This window comes from Amblyomma americanum, chromosome 1, assembly GCF_052857255.1.
Source record: "Amblyomma americanum isolate KBUSLIRL-KWMA chromosome 1, ASM5285725v1, whole genome shotgun sequence".
NCBI lineage: Eukaryota > Metazoa > Arthropoda > Arachnida > Ixodida > Ixodidae > Amblyomma > Amblyomma americanum.
The window spans coordinates 4299308-4321913 of NC_135497.1; the positions used below are offsets into that span (position 1 = coordinate 4299308).

At 48.5% G+C, this 22606-nt stretch overlaps 2 protein-coding genes across 2 annotated transcripts; both read right to left on the minus strand.

Moving 5' to 3' along the window:
• Positions 1-538: 538 nt before the first annotated feature.
• On the minus strand, positions 539-1561 carry LOC144114184 (uncharacterized). The gene is made up of 2 exons (XM_077647797.1): positions 648-1561; positions 539-546 (listed from the first exon to the last, which is right to left on the minus strand). Exons 1-2 carry the CDS (start codon positions 1549-1551, stop codon positions 539-541), a joined length of 912 nt encoding a protein of 303 aa, XP_077503923.1. The 5' UTR covers positions 1552-1561.
• A 1939-nt stretch (positions 1562-3500) lies between these two features.
• Positions 3501-19280, minus strand: LOC144108974 (uncharacterized). Its single transcript, XM_077642144.1, has 5 exons — positions 17709-19280; positions 10199-10471; positions 7600-7827; positions 6630-6900; positions 3501-4606 (listed from the first exon to the last, which is right to left on the minus strand). The coding sequence occupies exons 3-5, from the start codon at positions 7825-7827 to the stop codon at positions 4149-4151; spliced, it is 957 nt and encodes a 318-aa protein (XP_077498270.1). The 5' UTR covers positions 10199-10471; positions 17709-19280; the 3' UTR covers positions 3501-4148.
• Positions 19281-22606: the final 3326 nt, after the last annotated feature.

Below are 22606 nucleotides of genomic sequence, written 5' to 3' on the forward strand. Positions count from 1 at the left end.
AACATTTCCCTTTGAAGCGAAAACACCAAGGATTTGATGCCATGATCCTGAAAGAGGCTGAAACATAATAACCAGTCCATGGTCACAAGTAACTGTCTTGTCAGCCTCAGGAGTGTAGGGGCCAAGATCAACGAACCCGTCCACTTTACCAGAGCCGCTTGCAACAGCGAAGTTTTCTGCAAGCTTCATCTCGTCGACAATGAGGCCACCATGGCACTCAAATTCAGTCATCTCTTGCGTTTTTCTTGATATGCCAGAAAGCACTGCTGCATTGAATCCAAATCTGCTTTCGTATTTCTTCATATACTTCCTGAGACAAGTGCGGCTAGGCAGCACAAGTATATTTTGTTTTCGTACATGTTCGTAGAGACGTGGGCTTTTCATGTGCATTATAATACATTCTAGCATCCACTCTGGATTATAGCGCATCCCTTTTACAGATTTGCGGCTTCCAGCCTCAAAACACTGCATGATTGCAACTCTTTGTTTTTGTGGAAGCTTTTCGATCTTTTTTAACACAGTACTTTCTTCAATATCTTCATTCTCCTGCTTCATTTGAATGATGGTTTGATCCAAGCTTTTTACTTTGGCTCTTAGACATCTCACTGCTTCGGTTCTTGCCCTCAACTTCTTTCCATAATCATAACTGACATTTCGCTTCTTTTCCCGGCACCGTTGATTAATTAAAAGCCTTCTCAAATACTTGCAGGCGACGCACCGCATCTCATTTTCACTGACGGCGCCTTTGCACCGTATATGATAAAAGCCTTCGCTCCATTTTATCATTTTTGAGCAGCTAACATGGCAGAACTCAGTCAGTAACCCCGCTCCTGCGCAAACCTGCATGCTGTCAACCTCCTGCAGCACGGACGCTGGATCACATTTCTCGTCTATCGCCGTGAGTTCCACACCCCGGACGAACACCTGATGCTTGACAGCGGTGCCCTCGCTGCGGAACAAAACAAGCTTCTGAGCATGGAGGAGACCCATGTTCGGCCCTGGCAGGCACACACTATACGACACTGTTAGCGGCTCTTCACAAAAAACATGCTTTCCCCATTTGTCTGATGGGAGGGTGACGTTTCTGGCATCCGAAGTTCTTAGTAGGTCCGGTTCGGCAGATGCGGGTGCCTCTGCTGAAACGTCGCTGGCCTGCGGAACTGTTCGCCGCCTCTTCGAAGGCACGACCTGAGGGTCCAGTCGCTCCTTTGGGTTTCTCTTCTTGGGCACGGGCATGGAGAGATACTTAGGCACGTTCGGGAACTTCGTTGGAACGGCATCGGGCTGAAGGACCGGTCTGCTTCTTTCCATACGTACCGTCTTACCTTGTATGTTGTGTTCGAAATGACGCAGCACAAACTGAGGATCAAAATGAAGCTCGCAAACAGCGGCGTTCCGTTCAAGGGGCTTGTCGGCTCTTGGGATATTCCTCTGCCACTTCAGAAAAAGCTCCTCGTCCTTGGGCACACCGAAAAGCGACAACTTCTCTTTGCACGATTTGTACCCGGTTGTGCAACCGGGCACAAAACAGTGGCTTTGACGTCGGCTCATCACATGCACATTTTCAACAAACCAGAAAAAGCGCACAGCGTACGGAAACCACTCAAAACGACCCAAAAAGCGCTGAAAACGCGGGCAAATAGGCCTCCCATGCGCTCAGCTTGACGTGTAAACGACGGCGAGCGCCACCTCGCGGATGCATCATGAGGCTGCACTGTGGTTCCCGTAGGAGCCGCTTGGCGGTAATCACACTTTAGTATTCCAGCCACTGTACCTCAACCATGCCCTAAAGAAATGGAAGACGGAGGTAGTTTGATAAGGAAAAAAGAGCTACAGTAGCGAGCTGCAGAAAATTCATCTGAAAGTGAAGAACAGCGTTCAGCGAACCGTTGCACCAAATCCTCTACCTTGCCCTACTAAATGCTGTCACTTCGCGTTCGTGGCGTACAGTCTTCTGCAAGAAGTATCGAGGGGGAGGACGGATATTTCATTCACTGACGTTCAGATCGCGTCAGTAATTCTAAGATTGTGCTCAGTTTAAAATTATGAAGCCAACTTTCACTGTAATGCATAACGCAGTGTTCCCCAAAGCCGTCACGACGCGAGTGTACTCCACTGAAGGATAAAAGACTGTCTCAATGGCATCTGATTAGCTACGTTCGGCGGCAGCCGCAGTCACGCTAGCTCAACAAACGTTCATTTCGCCTCTATAGCTGAACCTCGGCCACTGCGTTTTCTGTTCCTGGTGTTATCTTTGTAAACTTGACATAACATCTTTGACCCTTCACCACTGTTTAGTTTATAACACTTATATAATTTTTATTTCTTTTCCAGTCTTGAAGCTGAAGCTTGTCCTGCGCTGGAATCCCCACACTGAACCGAAGCACAAGTACCTTCCGCTAAACACGCCATGGCTACTGCAAAGCCATCCGTGTTAGGAGAACGTACGCCATTAACCCTGCGCTGCACCAGAAGTAAAGCGGCACCACTGTGTAAGCTGGTTCGACGTGTCGCCGAGTATAACAAAGTTCTCTGGAACGTAGGCCTTGGGATAAGAGTGGAAAATGGCCTGGGTGAATTGGGCATCGCTATTGCCCCGGGAATCGTAGTCATGGACCCTTGGGAAGACCCAAGTATTGACTGTGAAAGCCTAGACTTCGCCATTATTTTGCAGGTCGACGTCCTCGCCCATCATCACTACATTGTGGCCGTCGAGCTGACTTTCTTTGTAGCGAGCAACCCTTTCCTCCTCAGCCTTCTTCAAGACATGTACAGCGTCCGTAAGGTGACCATCTCAGATGTACCGTGCTGTGAAGCGAAACTTCTTGAACCCCTAAAGAAGCTTGCCAACCCCTCGGAGCAGAATTATTCAGACGCACGGGAACAATTTTTCTGCTTCTCTGTCAGACTGCCACTGTTTGGTACTCCCTCAGGAGCAGAGCAGCATAACCGTTACTGCGCTCAATGTCGCCGATCTGGAATTTAGCACCAGCTGAGCACGACAGTTGATAAACATACTCTTGCAGAATAATACCATAAGTGTCTTAACCGTCGGCTCCTGCGTGTTCACTTATGACTGCGTCGACCTCCTTCATGGCTTCATCCTCTACCTGCAGAAACACCGCTCGCCGCTCAAGAAGCTGAATGTGCGAACACCCGAGGCCAGCATGCACGCACTAGAGTCTCTGGTCAAGGCCATTGCACAAACGACGACGCTAGAACAGTTGGCCATTGATATGGATATCTACGATGACGAAGACTAAGCCCTCTTATCCGAAGTAATCGGCCGGAACCGTACTCTGCGTACTCTAAGTGTTACGTGGACGAGAAACTGCCTCGTGTCCACCATCTACGGCTTCGACCATCTCTCCGGAGACGCAGCCACAAGGATCGAGCCTTGGCTGTTAGCGCTGCCAGAAAACGCTACACTTTTGGCGCTGACCGTAGACCTCTTTGGTTTCTCAGAAGAGGAGTGCTGCGCGTTTTTTCTCTGCCTGGCACTCAACAAAGCTCTTCAAAATGTCGACATAAGCCATCTTCCAGTATGCGCTGACCTCAGGGAGATATGCCAAATCATTCGTGATTCCCGCTTGGTGAAGGCCATTCACATTGAAGATCACCACCTGAGCATCGGTAGCCTTTCCATGCTTCCCGAATGCCCCGAGGCGACGTCCCTCACGGTCATCTCTTTCCACCTCATCAATTGGGAGATTTTGCGCGCAACCTTCGAAATCCTCGCCTCCTGCAATCACTTGAGTTCACTTCGCGTGTGCGTGCAATACTGCTTCCTTGATAAGATCCAGTCTGCCATGGCGGCATATATAATGGAAGCAAGCACACTGAAGGAGTTAGAAGTGCGAAGTGTGCGTCTACGTCGATGTACCCGAGGTCGAAGACCAGCAGCATGACCCTGACACCGAAAAGCTTCTGGCGAAAGCGCTGGCTTCCAACGTCAACCCCACCAGAATCACACTCAGAGAGCTGCGTCTGGGCGAAGACCACTGTGAGTTCCTTGCGAACGCTTTTGTCAACAGCCAAAATCTCTCCGCGCTCTCGTTCGCGGTGCCAAGCCGCGATAGCAACACTGTCTTCTTGCAGAAGCTGGTGTCGGGCATCGAAAGCAATCACCACCTGCTCCGCGTCGATCTTCAAAGTTGCAAAGGCCGTGATGCAGCGCTCGTCGTTATCCGGAACATCACGAGGCGCAACGCCAGCCTCGTCGCCAGAGCAGCCCGCTTCGTGACGGGTGACACGATCCTTACAACGCACGCGCGGCCGATCTGGTGTCGGGACATGAAAGGATCCTCCGCATCGTTCAAGAAAATGTTGGCGTCGAAGCCAGTGAAGCGGCGACAATGCTGAGGCGCGCCTTGGGGCTTCAATGTTTGACGGACCTCGACGAGCACATGAGACTGGCTGGCGTTGTCAAGCGACGGGTGCAGTGCATCGGAGGACTCTGGAGCTCCGTGCAAATCGACGACCTCAGGTGCCACTGCTGGATTCACATCCGGACATTTCTGATTGTGGCCGACGTTGTGGGCGCTGACTGCTCGTGAAGCTGTGATCGGACCTAGTATGGAGATCACCTTGCAACGTTGTTCTTTACCTAGTTTGTATGAAAAAAATACACATGATTTTAATTAGTAAACATTTGTCTCGCTTGCATGTGCGCCACACTTAACACTGGGGGGTTATGTATGAAATGAAAGCCTCGAATCGGGCTAATGCCCACGCATGTGTGGTTGTGCGCACTAGACTTAATTGCTCTCTGATATATCAAGTGATCATAGTGTACAACTAGGTTAAGAAAAGCATGACATTGCGGCACTACACCTAGAACGAGATCGAAATGCATTCTGACCCGCAGATGGTAATACAAGTGAGAACTGACTGCACCTCGAGAGGAATTAGACCGGCAGCGCACCTTCTCACATTTAAAGAGATATAGGTAACTTGCAAAAAAATGCGGACAAATTTTGGATAGCAAATAGTCAATAAAATAAATATAGTGATAGCCCGCAATGCTCAAAATCTCGAAACCCTAAATGTGCGTGGCATCCAGGCAGGGAAAGGACCACGCTTAATGGTTGCATAAAAGTGGATTTATCTGATCATATGCTGTGGCAAATACACCACTATTCGCGTAACTTGCAAATAACTTTCAAATAACGTTTATTTCTTAATTTCTGACATCTTCGGGAGAGTAAGACTTGATGACTTAGACAGCCACAACTTTTCGTCTCACAAAATTAGTAAATATTTTTTTCAGGCATTTATCTGTTCACAATAATATGTGGAGACCTTCAGTGCCCTATTCAGTAGACATCACTTGAAATTGTATACATGAATTAATTAAATCATTAAGAAGTTTCAAGCTAAAAAGACTCACAACCAAGCTTAACCTCGTTCATATGTGTCATGGGCGACAGCCATGATATCAACAAATATGTCGCACCACAGACCTGTTTAGATCAGTGTATCAAGAGCTTGCGCGAATAACCTTCGTGGTCTTCTTTTTGAATGTCGGTTTTTTTAGCTCCATCACCAGAGCAGCTTCGTTTCGAAGTATGAGTATATCCTGTTGCCTATGGCCGGAATCTTGGGAACGAAAGCATCGCCCATGAATCCTAGCGTTTTTTGCCAACAACAGCACTTCAAACTCATGAGACCGGAACTGCGAACTGAATGGTTCGTACATCAAGATTTGGCAGCAATCAACGTGCGGTGACTCTGCGAAATGAGAATTATGAAGCAGTTTTGGCGATGGCGCACTTTAATAGCTATGTCGGCTGCTTAGAAAATATGTCATGCTAATGCTGGTCTCTTCTTGATGGCAATTTTCAGCCAGAACGCTTTCGAGGAGTTCGCACGAAGCTAAGTAGGGTGCCAAGTTGCCGCATACCCTATTCTAAAATTCCAACAGTGCAGCATACTGAAAACATGGAGATAAAATCACACTGAAATATAAACAAAAAACTTGCGAACAGAATCCATTCGGTAAGCCACCAATGAAACTATTTCCACACTTGCTAAGACATCCCTGTCTTCAAGATACAGCAGTTTCTGCTCAGTGCAAATGAAGGCTTCCTTGTGCCAGATGGAAGTACCTTCTCATTACTGAACGTTACTCTCCACTTCCATGTGTACTGGGCAATTGTCAGCAACACTGTAGGTTGTGAACGCCAGTGTCAAATGTTCCGCCTGTGTGATCAGTGGTGCTCGCATTATTTTATCACTACGAAATTATCTTCCTTCTGGCCTTCATCCCCTGTTTGCGCTTCGGGCAGCTACGTTTTCAAGGCGTATGATAGCAGCCCTTATTGAAAGCACTTCTTTTTTGTTTTGTTTTTTTACAAAGGGCATCTGTTTAAACCTGATATTGAAAATTGGGTTGAAAAAAATGAAAATTGGTTTTTGCCGAAAGAAAATAGCTCAGTATCTGTTTCGCATATCGACGGAGATAAACTAAAATTGTGTACTGTACCGAGATACAGAATCTAAGGGAGATACAGCATCGCCCTCACACTAACCTTTCCCCACAAAAGAACTAGCACGAAAAAATTGGATATCTGATAAGATTCGATGTCAGATGACCCTTTTTCAAATTAATCCTACAACAGAAGACCCACCAGCAAGGAGTGCCTCCATGGGTGACGTGTCAGTAGCAAGCAATGCTAGCGCCACTGCGTGAAAGGCGCCGTTCCGAGTGACTCCTTTGCGCCGCTCTGCCGTGTAGCGCTTGTAGAGATGGACCACAGCGGCGATGTCGCCCCAGATCATCTTTAACATGCGCAAGATCAAGAGCACTACCAAGCTCAAAGCGAAGACCCATACGCAGGCCCCGAGAGTGTTGTCACGCACGAAGTTCCGCATGTCTGGTTCGTACTTCTCGTGGTGCATCTGAAAAAAAGAGATGGCGCACAAGCCGATGCAAATTGTCGATCCTTGGTGCAATGAACATACAACGTGATATTTTTGAACTGTCACCTTTCTTCTGTTCATATGTTACAGGAACGTTATTGTGCAAATGACTTGATTCTCTAAGGTAGACAAAATGACTGGGTATGTGGGTCTTATACCTGCCTGGACAAGCATCATGCCTCCCGATTAGGATCTATAACGCTGTAAACAACAATGATCGTTGTGCTTAGCACAACCACGGAGCCTTTAAAGCATGGTGTGCGTGTCAAATACCGCAAAAGAGCAACCATTAACCCTCAGCTTGTAAGCAAATATGTACACAGTGCGTGCAGTGTGTGAAGCTCAGTATGTCAGCATCCGCATTCCCCGATGCTCCTTGAGTTAAAAGCAATTGTTCCCTGCCACCTCGGTTTTACTCAAGCGCAAGAACTACCGTGACATTTTTTATTTCTTAGCACTGAAAGTGAAAATTTCGTCGTCGGTAGGCGCGTCAAAGAATTCAATCCTCGCTTAAACTCCGTAAGTTTCACTTTGTACTTAAGAGGAGATTGGCGTAGGGCCGAATTTTTACTGTCTGCAGCTTAAGCTGTTAGCGCAGAGATTCGCTAACCCGGTAATCTAGCATGCATTGCGCAAGAAAACATTCTCCGACCAGAGTGGTGCATATATATAATATACCTGGATAACCTCGGCGTGCTGTGACATCGCCAACATATCATAGAGATATGCGCACGCCTCGAAGATGTCTTCCTTCGACCGACACGACGGCTTCCGGCACCACGTGGGAAGTGTACAGGTCTCCGAGCCGTATAGGTACGACAGCGTGCGGGGCAGGCACACGAGGTACTTGCTGTAGCCGTCGTACGCGTACAAGAACGCCGCCATAGCAAAACGGTCTCGCATCATCTGAAGAAGCAACCAGCGCCGCATGGCTTCATTAGGTAATGCCAAAAGAGCACCACTTATTCAGAGGGCCGCAAAGGTTACATCTCTCAGCAAAACTTAGTAGTTTTGCTGAGAGATGTGACTCTCCATAAAACTTAAGCATAAAAGAAAGCAGCAGGACATTCCAAACAGATTGGCTCACATATTTTGTTCAACCCTTCCTGAATGATTGAAAATTCAGCTTCTTCCAAAGCAAGGTCGCAGTACAAACGTGATATCACAACAGTCTCTGTAAAGATAATCTCACCAGGATAGCTTCCAGGTAACAGGACAAGAAAATCAAAAGCAACGTTTTGGGCCAGTTGGCGATTAATTATCATCTCAGTTCTATACTGCATTCTTACAAGAAGGCACAACTGACCAAAAGGAGACCGTAGAACCGCCAGTATTCGTCTGCATTTGAAGGAACAACCGGGCCGTACATAGAAATGAAACCCTTTTCTTATTTGCAAGAGGGTACAGTGGACAGACTATACGGGGCTATTCGTCCGTCTCCCCTTCCTTCTGTCTTAGTCCGCGATCCATCTTCGCATTTCGCCTTGTCCCTGTGATAAGCCTAGCCTTGTTCTTTCCTATCCTACGTTCTCAACCCATTTGGTAGAGAGAGGCTTGTAAAGTACATGGCGGTGGTTCCAGAATAGAGCCCAGGAGGCGGGATTCCGATCTGTGGACGTCGTGTCTCCGGGAGCGCCGCCGCTTAGGGTGGAGACAACCGCGTCGTTACCCCTTTAGCGAGTTCCCTTGCGGCGCCCGCCATCATGGAGCCCGACGCGCAGGCAGCACATGGGCAGAGCGCAACTGCATGTCGAGTTCGAGGCGAAGAAAGGCATGCCGCACTGAGAAGATGATGATAACGTTTGTTGTGCACGGTTGGCCCTTTGGCCTAAGATGAAGAAAAATATAATTAACCATCGGCAGTGTAAAACATAACATAAGCATCCTATAATTTGTATTTGCGTCGACACATGCACCTCAAAGCGGACCATTGCTTACTTAGAAATTAAACTAGCTGTGCACGCACACATATACACAAAGACCCAGAACAACTAAGCGATAAACTCAGTGGCTATGTACACGCCAATCAACTGTGAACCTCGCAGAAATGGTATTACTCGCACAAAACACATCAACTGACCTTGGGCTGTGTCTCAATAGATTTTTTGCCAGAGGGAGCAGTAGACGTTTGTCTTCTCTCGGAAAAACAAACAATCCTCAGCCATGTGGCGAGCGTTTCGTGAACAGGGCCACACAGCCCTGAGCGTTTTGCCCAAGAACGCCGCGCACACGTCTCTCCCACCCGCAGCGATGAAGCGTGCGGAGCCCAATGGCCATCGCCGCTTGGGAGGCAGCGTTGACCACTTCACAGAACGACAACGCACTTCCGAGGGGGCGTGCGCAATCAGGCACCCTAAAACTTTCATTTAAGCAGCCTCGCCAAAAGGACGAAAGTGGAGATTCATAAAAAACCGATAACAACACATTGTACAGTCATGCTGTGGCGTAACGATTAATTTCCTTGTTGCTGGACGTCCAACGGACCTTTTCAAGCTTTTTCAAGTCCGCTTCTCAAGCTCACTTTCTTTCATTTTCTTTTTTATGCTAAAAATAGCTTGGAAGCAAATTATTTAAGATCGCTCGTGGATTCGTGTTGTAATTTAGATGGGAATTTTGGATGCGTGAGCTAACAATACCATTTAGAGAGATGCAAGACGAGCCATTTGCCCTAACTAGAAGCTGTCGTTTTATGCCGTTGAGAGTTCGGAACCACCCGTAAAAGCGAAAATTATTTACAACTCGCAAAAAGTTCTAAGCTGCTGTAAATAGCCATCCAAATGTAGCCGTGCAGCTATATGACACGTTGCACTCTTGAATTATTTTGAGCGCTTAAGTCAAGGCTTCCGCTGGCACTAAGTCCGGCTGCAACGTTGTCGCGTTGTGAGCGAAAAAGCAGATGGGCCACTTCTCACATAGGTCACGAGACATTGTGATGTCATCACAACGTGCTCGACCTGTCAGGTGGCAGCTACATTAATGACTGGTCGTGAGAGATGGCTGTGTTTGAAACAGCTACCACACCATGTCAGGTTGCGCGTCACTTAACTCCTGCAACTATGTGCCAGGAGTTATATATGAGGACTTCCCGCTTTATATCAATCTAAAGCACATAATGACCACGTCTGCGAAGCGATACGCAAAGAAGACTCCAAGCCGCTGAAGGGGCTCATTAACGCTATCGCGTCATATCCTCGAGGCGGAGCTTCAGTGTTTCCTCAAGCCTTTGCATGTAAGTTAGGTCTAGAACAGCAATGCGAGCCAGTTTTGCCACTCTTACCGCTAACTCCCAGGCCAGCAGGGGACCACTCGCCCTGAACGAGACGGCCAGCCACACCGTGTAGAGCAGCCTGGTCAGGACTAAGACGGCAAAGGATGCACTGTGCCTCCCCTTGTGTAGCGCCTCGAGACTCAAGTGCAGTACAACCTCGGGGCCGGCGAGGATTTAAGACTCGATCACAATCAGCGCTGGCACCTTCAGGTCGGTAAACAGCGGCAAGGTGGACTGTCGGTGGCGCATCATCCCACCCAGGAACACCACAAGAGGCAGGCCCTGTAGAAGTCGCAATAGGCGTGGCAGATGTGCAGCGCTGTTCCAGGGAACTGAAGTTCCCAATGAGAATACATGCAGGGCGTCAAACGAAACCGATGTTCTGAGTGGAAATCCTAACAGAAAGTGACGGACTGCGTAGAGTTCAATGAGAACAACTGCAAGGCAGAAACTCACCATACCTAAGTGTCACCTCAACCACAGGATATTTAGCTTGCATGCTAGCATTTCAATCGTCGTCGTACGTGGCTGTTATTCTGTGAAACACAGGCGCCTTCTAAGACGTGAATGAGTAAAAATGAACCACAGCAAACCTAAGATTGAACCAGATTATATTTCCGGACAAGGTGTGCAAGAAAAAAAATTCTTTGCTGCTAGCCTGCGCGCTCTTCTAGCCACGTCAGTGTGTTGACCAGGGCAAACAATTCGGTATCTTTACACAAGGCTTCTTCGATATCTTCAGAGAAGCCTTCTTTGTGGTGTATTTTTTCTCTCTTTTGCAGTCTTTTTTTTTCGGAGATGAGAAGGATATAAATTACAGAAATTTGAACACGGTATTGGTGACGCAGCTAGGGGAGCGGCAAGTCTAAGGTTGTGAACAACATGACACACACAAGGGTTCATGGTATACGCGTGCACTTCAGGTCGCATTGTAGGCCAGAAACTAAAGGCGAAATAGTTAATCAAAGTCAAAGATGAAAAGGTGAGAACACTGCACTAAAAAACCGTGAGTACTCTTATCAGGATATCAAGCTCTGGCGGTGAAGCACTTAATTCCACTGCGTCATAATCTAGCGCAGCGTCCACATGTGTTAACGCGAGTTGGCAATAGTGGTGCGCTTTCCATGCCAGATTGAACTCCCCACGAAGGCGATGGCGGATGCCAGGACTGTTGGCGTGACGGCCCCGTCGAATTGCAAGGACATCTTTCCGCCCAGGCGCACCATGTTGCCAGAGCATCCTTCGGTGCGATTACTCCGTTCATCCCGGACCATACAGCAGCGCTTCTGCAGAGCCCACAACGCAACCTCCTTCTTGCTGTCAGCTCCAGACAACCAACCCCTCCTGACGAGTCTGCGGGCAGAAGATGACTGCTTTTGGGACAAGACCACGCCCTTCATCGCAGTCCTCGTAATTTCCGTCGAAGACAGTCTGTAGCGCACCCAGACTTTCAGTGACACCCACTTCCATACAAGGCGTGGAAACATGTGACGACCCTCCCTGACACATGTCGGTCATGACTGGCACGTCCATGCTTGTGTTCCTTGAGTCCAGATGGCACGGCTTCATACGGCAGCGAATTTTGAGCAGATGACGGCAGGGAGGGGGGCACTAGAGTCTTATCCACTTTCTCTGGCACTCGTCGCCGCTCGCACACCGACTGAGCCTCTTTCCTCTTCTTCACTGTTGTTGTTGCCCTCTGTTGGAATGGCACATACCGGCGGTGGAAAATTTGCGGGGTAAATTAACTATGGAAAGAAATATTTGGGTGTGACGATAAGAGACCGGAAGCGGGCGGAGTGGGTGAGGGAACAAACGCGGGTTAATGACATACTAATCGAAATCAAGAGGAAGAAATGGGCTTGGGCAAGGCATGTAATGCGAAGGCAAGATAACCGCTGGTCCTTAAGGTTAACGGAGTGGATGCCAAGAGAAGGCAATTGTAGCAGGGGGCGGCAGAAAGTTAGTTGGGCGGACAATAATAAAACATTTGCGGGAATACGGTGAGCAAAGTTGGCATATAACAGGGTTAATTGGAAAGACATGGAGTGCCAAGCCTTTGCTCTGCAGTGGGCGTATTCAGGCTGATGATTTTGATAAACTCAAACACGAGGTATATGTTTACTCACTTCTGTTAGGTAAGCATCGGTAAACTTTTTTGGATTCAAAAATAGTTTTATCTAGAAATGCATAACGAACAAATGAACCTACATTACGCAATGATTTAATAAGGTACAGGTACGCACACTGGTTTCAGAACAAGACTCCTGCAGGACGTTTCCACCAAAGGAGAGGAGAACATGAATACAAGGATGAAGCCCTGATCGAGCGAGGGGATCGCCAAATAAGTTCTTCTCCGAGACGAAAACCTGCGGGCGCATAGGAGGAAGTATTCAAGTGATTCAGGTTTTTAACTTCGTTCACAAGGGTTCGACGATTGCCACAAAGATACAGCCTCGAAAAGATCGTGAAGCAACCTTGCTCTTTCTCTTATGTTTCATGGCAATGCCTATGCTTGAAACCATTCACAGATATTTTTCAGCGAATGGTACACCACTTTATTTTACATTTTTTTTAATTACGAATCCAGACTGCCATGTTCGCTTGCTGGAAAATGACACTTTTATCTAGGAGGGTTTTAATGTGGGCGCGGCACATCGATGTGTAAATCTTCGAGCCACTGACCAGAGCACTGCTGAACCTGCAGCAGTGGTGTAAATCGGGGTGGGGGGAGGGGGCAGGGGTTCCTGGCCCCTCGCTTCCCTTCGCTTAGGGCGGGGGGGGGGGGGGGGGGACACGGCATCCGAGTGCCACCAGGATAAGAAATTCAGGTTCTGAGGCACACCATGGGATCAGCTCGTTGCTGTGTCATGTAATGTAACATGTAACAAGATTGGTGTAATGTTTACGGCATGCATGGTTGCTAAACAGCATTGTACCCCCTGGGACAGTAGACACCACCATAACAGCAGAAACCTCCGTAACGTGTTTACCATTAGATTGCGTATCTGGAAATTCCTGTGATCACATTGACTTCACCTGCTGGCACACAGGGATTTGTGGGTCCTATCTTCCCTTGCATTGATCCGATCTTTCAGTTCTGACGTAAATTGTGTCAGCTGTACAAATAACTGAGCATTCTATAACTGATAACTTCGCATGCACGGTTGCAAATGCGTGGCCGGATAGGACTACTGCGCGTGCGCAACAGGCATACAGCCTGCGTCAAAAATGTCCATCCCAAGAAGTTTGCTTCTAAGCTGTTTAACGCGGCTCCCTAGAACATTTAGTAGTCCAAAGCTTGGGAGGATTGAGAGCATGAAGCCATTCTTCTTTCGAGATGTTACGGCCGCTGCGGATGTATAACTAAGCACGCTGCAGGCCTCGCAAGCAAACGCTTTGGGCTGTATACTTTTGACGGGGGCTGTACGTTAAACTGCTATACTTCTACGCTGGTATGTCTCCTGGGTGCTATATCGCTCTGTTGATGAACTGAACATAACCACCAGAATGCAGCAGCAAGAGCTTCACATACGCGTTTGCCAGCGAGAGCGCCTAGAAAACAGGCGGCATTACGAGAAATTCGGGGTCGGGTTCAGAGGGAGGCACTTGTGAAATATCTGCCGTGGTGAGCGCCACCGCTAGTCTTCCCTAGCGGCCGTCAGCTCTGTCTGGTGCTGTAGTGAAATCACGCTTAGAATGACTTGGTTTAGGAACGCCCATTTTATGAACTGTTAAAATACTTATGAAAAGCTTCATGAGGAATCCTAAGTACCTGCTAAAACTAAGCGCTCAAATTATCTGATCATTGTTTATTTTCTATAAGGAAAGAATTGCTGCCAAATCAATCCGCTTATTATCCCTGAAATGCTACGACATTTATGAGCTCGTTGCAGGGCTGACCGCGTCGCAACCAATGTGGAAGCACTAAGTGCGCTACATCTCTAAGAAAGCCGCGTTTTGGCGGAATTGCTCGGCCAGCACGGCTCTTGACGCGTTGCGAGGGTGCGTGGAAGAAATGGTGCCGCTGGCATTGTAGAACAAGTTGCCACTTCTCGTTTGTTGCCACTTTGTTTCGATACGATCTCTATAAGTTGTTCCGTCGATGGCGTTTACAAAGACAGAATCACTCAAAAAAGACACGAAATAGTACATGGAGGCACTGTTTTCTTGAATGTCAAATTTGCCTTTTCTCTAATTGTGTTGTCTGCTCATTACAGTTTTTTTTAACAAGGCGGGTTCTGAAGATGGCATTTGTGTTTCCGGCTTCGAATTTTGTAGCGTGAGCTACACTGGCCGAGGTTAAGCAGTTTCGCGTGGTTCCTGGAGAGCCGTGCTGCGCATGCGCGAGGAGCAGTGACGTCACACGGCGCACAGCTGGCGCGCCGGAGCCGCCACCGCGCGCGCCTCACCCGTAATAGCCGATGCAGAGGCATTGGCACCGGCGCAGCCCAGCTGTGCGCCTCCGTTGCACAGTAGCCATCTGACGCTGCCCCGGAGCTGCTTAATAGCGCCTCTCATTTTGTGCGCAAGCACACAGGTATCAGTGGGAGTGTACATATAGCAGGGCGTTTGCCAGTGTGGTATAGCCATGAAGAAGGAGAGCGAAATTGCTGCTCAGCGGCAATTGATGCTGAGGGGATCAGCGTAGCTCACGCTACGTATATCCTGGCATATTCGAGCTAAGCCACTGCTAATTGGCTGACTGGAGGCGTTTCTTGAACCCAGCACCAACAGCAAATCCGACGTGAAATCTGATACGATAAAGTTATCGGTCAGCTTCTTCCCTGTGGCACGCTCGTTGAGGGCGAGGACGAAGCCGACATACTCCATGTACGCTTCGCTCTCGGTCCAGCGTGTCATGTCAGCCGGCGTCAGTACGCACGGCTGCGGCTCGGCGTACATAGGTTCTTCTTCGCTTTCTGACATCTTGTCAGTAGCAATGCTTCGACGTTCAATGGCTAAGAGCGCCTGGCTTCCCAAGCGACCACCAGACAACGAATCGTCTTCCTCGTGACTCATAAATCTGCGCTAGTGATAGTGTTGATGGCGATAAGCCCAATGGCACTAGAACTTTCTGGCGTACGCAGCTGACTTTGTCTACGAAGAATTTTAAATCCTCAGTAGAGATACTTAAATTTTCGTTGCGCATTTTATTATTTGTAAAGATGCGTAAGGCATTATTATACACGGATTACCACCTGGTAATCACGTACGACAGCTGAAAAATTTATACTCTCATTTCTTTTGCGTGCCGCTTCGACTTCAACAATCGAATGAGGACTGTGACATCAAATTGTACTACGCTAGTCATGTGAGACACAAAAAAGTTTCCGATATAACCAGTCGCGACGGCTCAGTGTTTAGGGCGCTCAGCTACTGAACCGGAGTACCCGGTTTCGAACTCCACCGATGTGGGAGCGTTTCGATAGAGCCGAAACGCAAAAGGCGCCCTTGTGCTGTGTGATGTCGGTGCACGTTAAACATCCCCAGGTGGTCCAAATTATTCCGGAGACTAGGGCACCTCCTTCCTTTCTTCTTTCACTCCCTCCTTTATTACTTCCCTCACTGCACGGTTTAGGTGTCCAACGAGATGTGAGACAGATACTGCGCCATTTCCTTTGCCCCCTTCCTCCCGCCCCCCCCCCCAAAAAAAAAAATTTTCAAGCCATCTGATGCTTCCTCAATCGTTGTCATTCCGGCTCTTGAAGGAGGCTGGCTTCAACACTGCAGTGAATTAAACGATGAAGCAACGATTTTAAGGCGATTTTTCATTACGCACGAGACACAAATATACTCTGACGTCACAGCCATCATTCGGCTGTTGAAACCGAAACAGGACAACGGAAAAAATCGACTATAAACTTTTTAGCGGGCGTAATCGAATAGCACATGGTGATTCATGCGTAGTAGTGCCTCCCGCATCAATATAGAGAAGAAAACATGACACCAAAATTAGGTGTCTATACTCCTTTAATGTTGCGCTTATCTACCATATTATACAAGCACAGATTATTGAGTGCTGCCTGTCAGGAGGCTATGCTGGCTGCACGCATGTCGAGTAGCGTCTTCGCCGAAAGTAAGCGACCAGCCGCGGCGGGAGCGGGCTCGCAGCCGAGTGGCGGCGCTGCGGTCTCCGGCGCCGGCCGCTGCTCCCGTGTACTTGCAACCATATAGTTCCTTAGTGAAGCCTTGAGGGTAAGCTGGCGCCTTTTCACTTCATCCACCATGGACGCCCGACGCATGCTGGGAAGACAGATGCCGGATTGACATCTAGTGCCCTGTTGACTGTGTCTACTGGTCCACAGCAGATGGCGAATTTGCGCCTCTCCAGCCGGTGTGGATTATTTCGGGCAGTCATGAGGGAAGGGGAAACTTCGCGGGGAATGAGGCCGCGTGTGCGTTTCCTTAAAGGGGATGCTAAGATGGGCTGAGCGGAGCGGGCGTTAGAAGGGTGCCTTGTGAGGGATGTCCGGACGAGGTGTCTGAGAGAGCGTATAGTCAGTGTGCCCTGCTCGGCAGGCATATTTTCGAGCTAGGGCGTCGGTGCGTAGTTATGTACCTGGACCTTCTGTACCTGTATCTCAGCAGAGAGGGCACGATCTGGTGGGGCGCAGCCTTAGCAACGAGTGGAAAAACAAGCAACTAATTAGGCTTTTAAAACTAATTGGAGCCGTTCGAGAGGTTAAATTTGGCTTTTGTTCGTGATGAGAAAAACCGAATAAATTGCGATCTTGTCTGATGTCCGAAGAAAAAACAACGCCACTATTTTATTTTCGTCAGCAGCTATACCGTACCCTCAATACTGCGGCATCCTGCCTTCGTTTTCTTTGATGATGTAAGCTGTTTGCACTATCCGTATAGTCCTACACTTCAGCGTGCAATGTAAAGCGTAAGCCGAAATACATAACACTTACCGAAATTTAATTTACATTACCCTGATATATTTAAATTAACCAAATTACAAAATGTCGCACAAAATATCCTTGAAGGCGACTAAGAGGTGTGCTAAGGTAAATTGTTCGAGAGAATGGGGGAACATCAGTGTGGTATCACGATTTTAACAAGCAGTGCTTTTACATAATCGAAGTAACCAGGAAGGGTCGAAGACGATTACCCAAGGCTTAGACGAAGTGTTCACTTTGCCTTTTCTTTGTCTTCAGCATTATTGACATGGAATTAAAGGTCCGTGAGCCCACCGTACAAGTGTGCCTGTGTGCAGCCTAACTACGTGCGTTTCAAACTGCAATTCATACGGTTCACCGGTTCGATAAGGACCAGTAATTGTTTTCCCTTGCTTTAAACACCAGGCGCTGTATTTTTAAATCTGTTGAGGGAAGGGCTATTCTAGTGCAAACAACCACTCATGCGTTGGCATAACCCTATTCGAGGCCTTCATTTCATGCATAACCCTCAGTATTAAGTGTGGTGCACATGTAAGCGAGACAAATGTTCACTAATTAAAATAGTCGTTATTCGCTCCATAATAACGAGGTAAAGAACAACGTTGCAAGCTTACCTCCAAACAATGTCCGATCACAGCTTCACAAGCAGTCAGCTCCCAAAACGTCGGCCACAGTCAGGAATTTGCGGATGTGAATCCAGCAGTCGTAGCTGAGCTCGTCGAGTTGCACTGAGCTATCGCGTCCGCCGATGCACTGAACCCGTCGCTTGACCACGCCAGCCAGTCTCATGTAGTCGTCGAGACCCGTCAAACATCGAAGCCCCAAGGCACGACTGACCATCGTCGCCGCTTCCCTGGCATCGACGCCAGCATTTTATTGAATGATGCTGAGGACCCTTTCATGTCCCGAGACGAGCTCGACCGCGCGTGCGTTGAAAGGATCGTGGTCACCCATCACGAAGCGGGCTGCTCTGGTGACGAGACTGGCGTTGCGCCTCGTGATGCTGCGAATGACAAGGAGCTCTGTGTTACGGCCTTTGCAACTTGGAAGACCAACGCGGAGCAGGCGGTAATTGCTTTCGATGCCCGACACCAGCGTCTGCAAAAAGGAGTTGTAGCTATCGCGGCTGAGCATCGCGATCGAGAGCTCGGATAGATTTTGGCTGTTGGCAAAGCCGTTCGCGAGGAACTCACAGTGTCTTCGCTTAGAGGCAGCTCTCTTACTGTGATTCGGGTGAGGCTGAGGTTGGATGCCAGCGCGTTCACGAGAAGCTTTCCGGCGTCAGGGTCATGCTGCTGGTCTTCGAGTTCGGGTTCATCGACGTAGGCGTGCACTTCTAAGTCCTTCAGTGTGCGTGCTTCCATTATATAGGCTGCCATGGCAGCTTGGATCTTATCAAGGAAGCATTTCTGCAGGCACACGCGAAGTGAAGTAACGTGATTGGAGGAGACGAGGATTTTGAAGGTTCTGCGCAAGATCTCCGAATTGTTGAGGTGCAAAGAGCTGACCGTGAGGGGCGTCACTTCGGGCATTCGGGAAGCATGGGAAGGCTACCGATGCTCAGGGGGTGATCTTCAATGTGAATGGCCTTCGCCAAGCGGGAATGACGAATGATTTGGCATATCTGCTTGAGGTCAGCGCATGCTGGAAGATGGCTTATGTTGATGTTTTGGAGGGCTTTGTTGAGTGCCAGGGCGCGAAAGAACGCGCAACACTCCTCTTCTGAGAAACCCAAGAGGTCTACGTTCAGCGCCAAACGTGTGGCGTTTTCTGGCAGGGCTACCAGCCACGGCTCGATCATTGTGGCTGCGTCTCCGGCGAGAAGTTCGAAGCCGCAGCTGTTGATGGACACGACGCAGTTTCTCAGCCACGTAACACTTAGCTTACGCAGATTGCGGTTCCGGGCGATTACTTCGGCAAAGAGGGCTTTCTCTTCGACATCGTAGATATCTATATCGATGACCAACTCTTCTAGCGTCGTCCTCGGTGCAATGGCCCTGACCAGAGACTCCCGTGCACGCTTGCTAACCTCGGGTGTTCGCACTGTCAGCTTCTTGAGCGGCGAGCGGTGTTTCTGCAGCTAGAGGACGAAGCCATGAAGGAGGTCGACGCAGTCATAAGTGAACACGCAGGAGCCGGCGGTTAAGTCACTTATGGTGTTATTCTGCAAGAGTATGTTTATCAACTGTCGTGCGCATCCGGTGCAAAATTCCAGATCGGCGACATCCGGCGAAGTAAGTTTGATACTGCCCTGCTCCTTAGGGATTACAAACAGTGGCAGTCTGACAGAGAAGCAGAAGTATTTTTCGCCTTCGTCTGAATAATTTTGATCTGAGGGGTTGGCAAGCTTCTGCAGGGCTTCAAAGACTTTCGTTTCACAGCACGGTACATCTGAGATGGTAAGCTTCCTGACGCTGTACTTGTCTTAAAGAATGCTGAGGAGGACAGGGCTCCTCGCTACAAAGAAAGTTATCTCTACAACCACAATGCAGCGATGATGGGCGAGGACGTTGCGCAGCAGAATCCTGGCGAGGGTTTCACAGTCAATCCTTGGGACTTCCCAAGGGTTCATGAGCAGGGCCTTCGGGGCAATAGCGATGCCCAATTCCCCCAGGCCATTTTCCTCTCTTATCTCAAGGCCTACGTTCCAGAGAATCTTGTTATACTCAACAACACGACGAACCATCTGACACACTGGTGCCGCTTCACTTCTGGGGCAGGGCAGGGTTAATAGCGAGCGTTTTTCTGACACAGATGGCTTTTCAGTCGTCATGGCACGTTTAGCGGAGTGCTCTTCTGCTTCGATTCAATGTGGGGATTTCAGCGCAGGATACGTTTCCGCTTCAAGACTGGAAAAGAAAGAATAAATATATATACGCGTTATAACGAAACTGTAGTAAAGGGTCAAAGATGTTATGTCAACTTTACAAAGATATTAGCAAGAACAGCAGACGCAGCTCGCAGTGGCGTAGGTTCAGATAGAGAGGCGAAATAAGCATTTGCTGATCAAGTGTGACTGCGATTCTTGCAAACATGGCTAATTAGATGTCAGTGAGACAGACTTATGTCCTTCAGTGGAATTACACTGGCGTTGTGACGGCCTTGTCGAGCATTGCGTTGTGCATTACGGTGAAAGTTGGCTGCCTGATTTTAAACTGAGTACAAACTTGGACCTTACTGACGCGATCTGAACGTCAATGAATGAAATACCTTTACTCCACCTCGATACTTCTTGCAGCGAACTGTAAGCTACGAACGCGAAGTGACAGCATCTATTAGGGCAAGTTAGAGGTTTGGTTGCTACGGTTCGATAAACCCTGCTCTTTACTTTCTTCAGCTCACTACTCCAGCCTTTTCTTTATTGCTTACTCTTTCTCTCTTATTTCACTCCCTTTGTAATCCGTTCCTTTAGGGCGTGGTTGAGGCGTCCTTGGAAAGCGATGCCTTTCCTTTTCTGAAAACTAGTTTTAAGAAACTGGCTAGCGCGTTCGGCTACTGAGCCGGTGTTCCCGGGTTGGAGCCCGGTCGCGGCGGCGACGTTTCGATGCAGGAAAAACGAGGCTCGAATGTCCACAGAGATGTGAGACAATTACTGTGCATTTACTTTCCTCGAAAACCAATTTTAAAACTATTTTTTCTTTCATGGGTATGATTTCTTTAAGGGTTCCCCCAAGAACCACATCATTGCCGCATCACACCAGTTACGCTCCGAATAATTTGTAGAGTTTAAAAATTCATTATCAGATAAATAAAGGGCAGTAGCTTTCTCTCTCATTCTTGCTTGTTGCTGGACACCTCAACGGTGGCGAGAGTGAACAGATGAAGAGGAAGAGATGAAACTGAAAACAGTTTTTATGGAAAGGAAATGGCACAGTAACTGTACCGAACTGCGCCATGAGGGGTTGTATTGGTAGCACTAAACTTTAGTGGGCATGGCTGTTGGCCACCTTGTGAGCCCACGCAGTGGCCAGGATTGCGTGAACGGATCTGAGCTGGCCATTATATCCTCCCACCGCTCTAGAGAAGGGACTTGTACTAAGTATGTATGTGGCGGCACATTTTTGAAGCTCCATAGGATGTGATCGTATCCGGCTATCTAAAATAGAGGGGATCATAAGGCAGGCATATAAAGCAGTCATGGGGCTGCCCCACTGCACACCTGCGCAAAGAATTCTTAAACTGGGGGTCTACAACACCATCACGGAACTATGCTACGCAGATATATTTGCACAATTAAGGAGGCTCGCAACCACACCCGTGGGGTGGAAGATCCTGAGCAACGTAGGACTACATGACAGAATCCCGGATAGAAACGCGCGGGCAAAGTTACTAAGCGAAGTGAGAAAATTACGTACATTTAAACATATTCCAAAAAACATGCACCCTGTTTTTCACGAAGGCAGGAGGCAAGCAAGAGCAAAGGCCCTTGAAGCTAAGTTAGAAGGCTCGGAATGCACAGCCTATACAGATGCGGTGGAATACGAAAGAGGCGACTCCTTTGTGATCGTCGGTGTGAACGACTCGGGAGAAATATTAACGGTTGGTTCGGTCAAAGCAAAGAACTCAGGGACAGCGGAGAAGGCGGCTATCACTATGGCAATGGTCACCGCCAAAGCCGTTACCATAATTAGGGACTCCAAAGTCGCGATAAACAATTCCGCGCGTGGTATTATCTCTAAGGAGACAAAACGAATCCTAAGACATCGAGACTAGCACCAAAGTGAGGTGGAACTATTATGGGCACCGGTACACTAAGGGAACAGGGGAAACGAGTTGGCTCACAGTATGGGGAACCTGCCCTGCCAAGGCGGCACTGCAATTGTTCCATTCGGTGACTCAAAACTGCTTTTGTCAGCCGCTTGGGTCGCTGAAAACGCGAGAACACATTCTACGCGATTAGATACCCGCGTTTGGCTGACAGCATTCATTGCCTAGCTTCTCTCGGCGTAGCCCAGATAGCTGACGCACGGCACGTGCGCCTTCGACAGAGCGCAGAGGCTCACACCAATAAGCGCCTGAAGGTGGCGCGCAAAAGTACTAATAGTACTAACCAAAACTGATTGGTCTTCTCGCTGGGCAGTGTGTTATGGGGCTGCAATAGGCACAGCATACTTCAGCGCAATTTCCCCACAGCTCGTGGTTATGTCAGCCGAACAGTGAGCCGGTTGAGTCCCCAAATTTCACGATATATGAATTTATATCCTTTCACAACTACGCCAATTAGTTTAAACTGGAAAGGGGGATCTTACACATGACAGAATCCCGGATAGAAACGCGCGGGCAAAGTTTCTAACCGAAGTGGGAAAATTACTGACTTTTAAACCTATTCCAAAAAAAACATGTGCCCTGTTTTTCAAGAAGGCAGGAGGCGAGCAAGAGCTAAGGCCCTTGAAGCCAAGTTATAAGGCTCGAAATACACAACCTATGCAGATGTGGTGGAATACGAAGGAGGCGACTCCTTTGTGATCGTCGGCGTGAACGACTCGGGTGAAACATTAACGGTTGGTTCGGT

Coding starts and splice junctions, on each gene's coding strand:
- LOC144108974 (XM_077642144.1), bottom strand. CDS start 7,827: ATGATGCGAGACCGTTTTGCTATGGCGGCGTTCTTGTACGCGTACGAC. Junction 6,901..7,599: donor AGCACGCCGAGGTTATCCAG/GTATATTATATA, acceptor TCTTTTTTTCAG/ATGCACCACGAGAAGTACGA. Junction 4,607..6,629: donor CATGGAGGCACTCCTTGCTG/GTGGGTCTTCTG, acceptor CATACAAACTAG/GTAAAGAACAACGTTGCAAG.
- LOC144114184 (XM_077647797.1), bottom strand. CDS start 1,551: ATGAGCCGACGTCAAAGCCACTGTTTTGTGCCCGGTTGCACAACCGGG.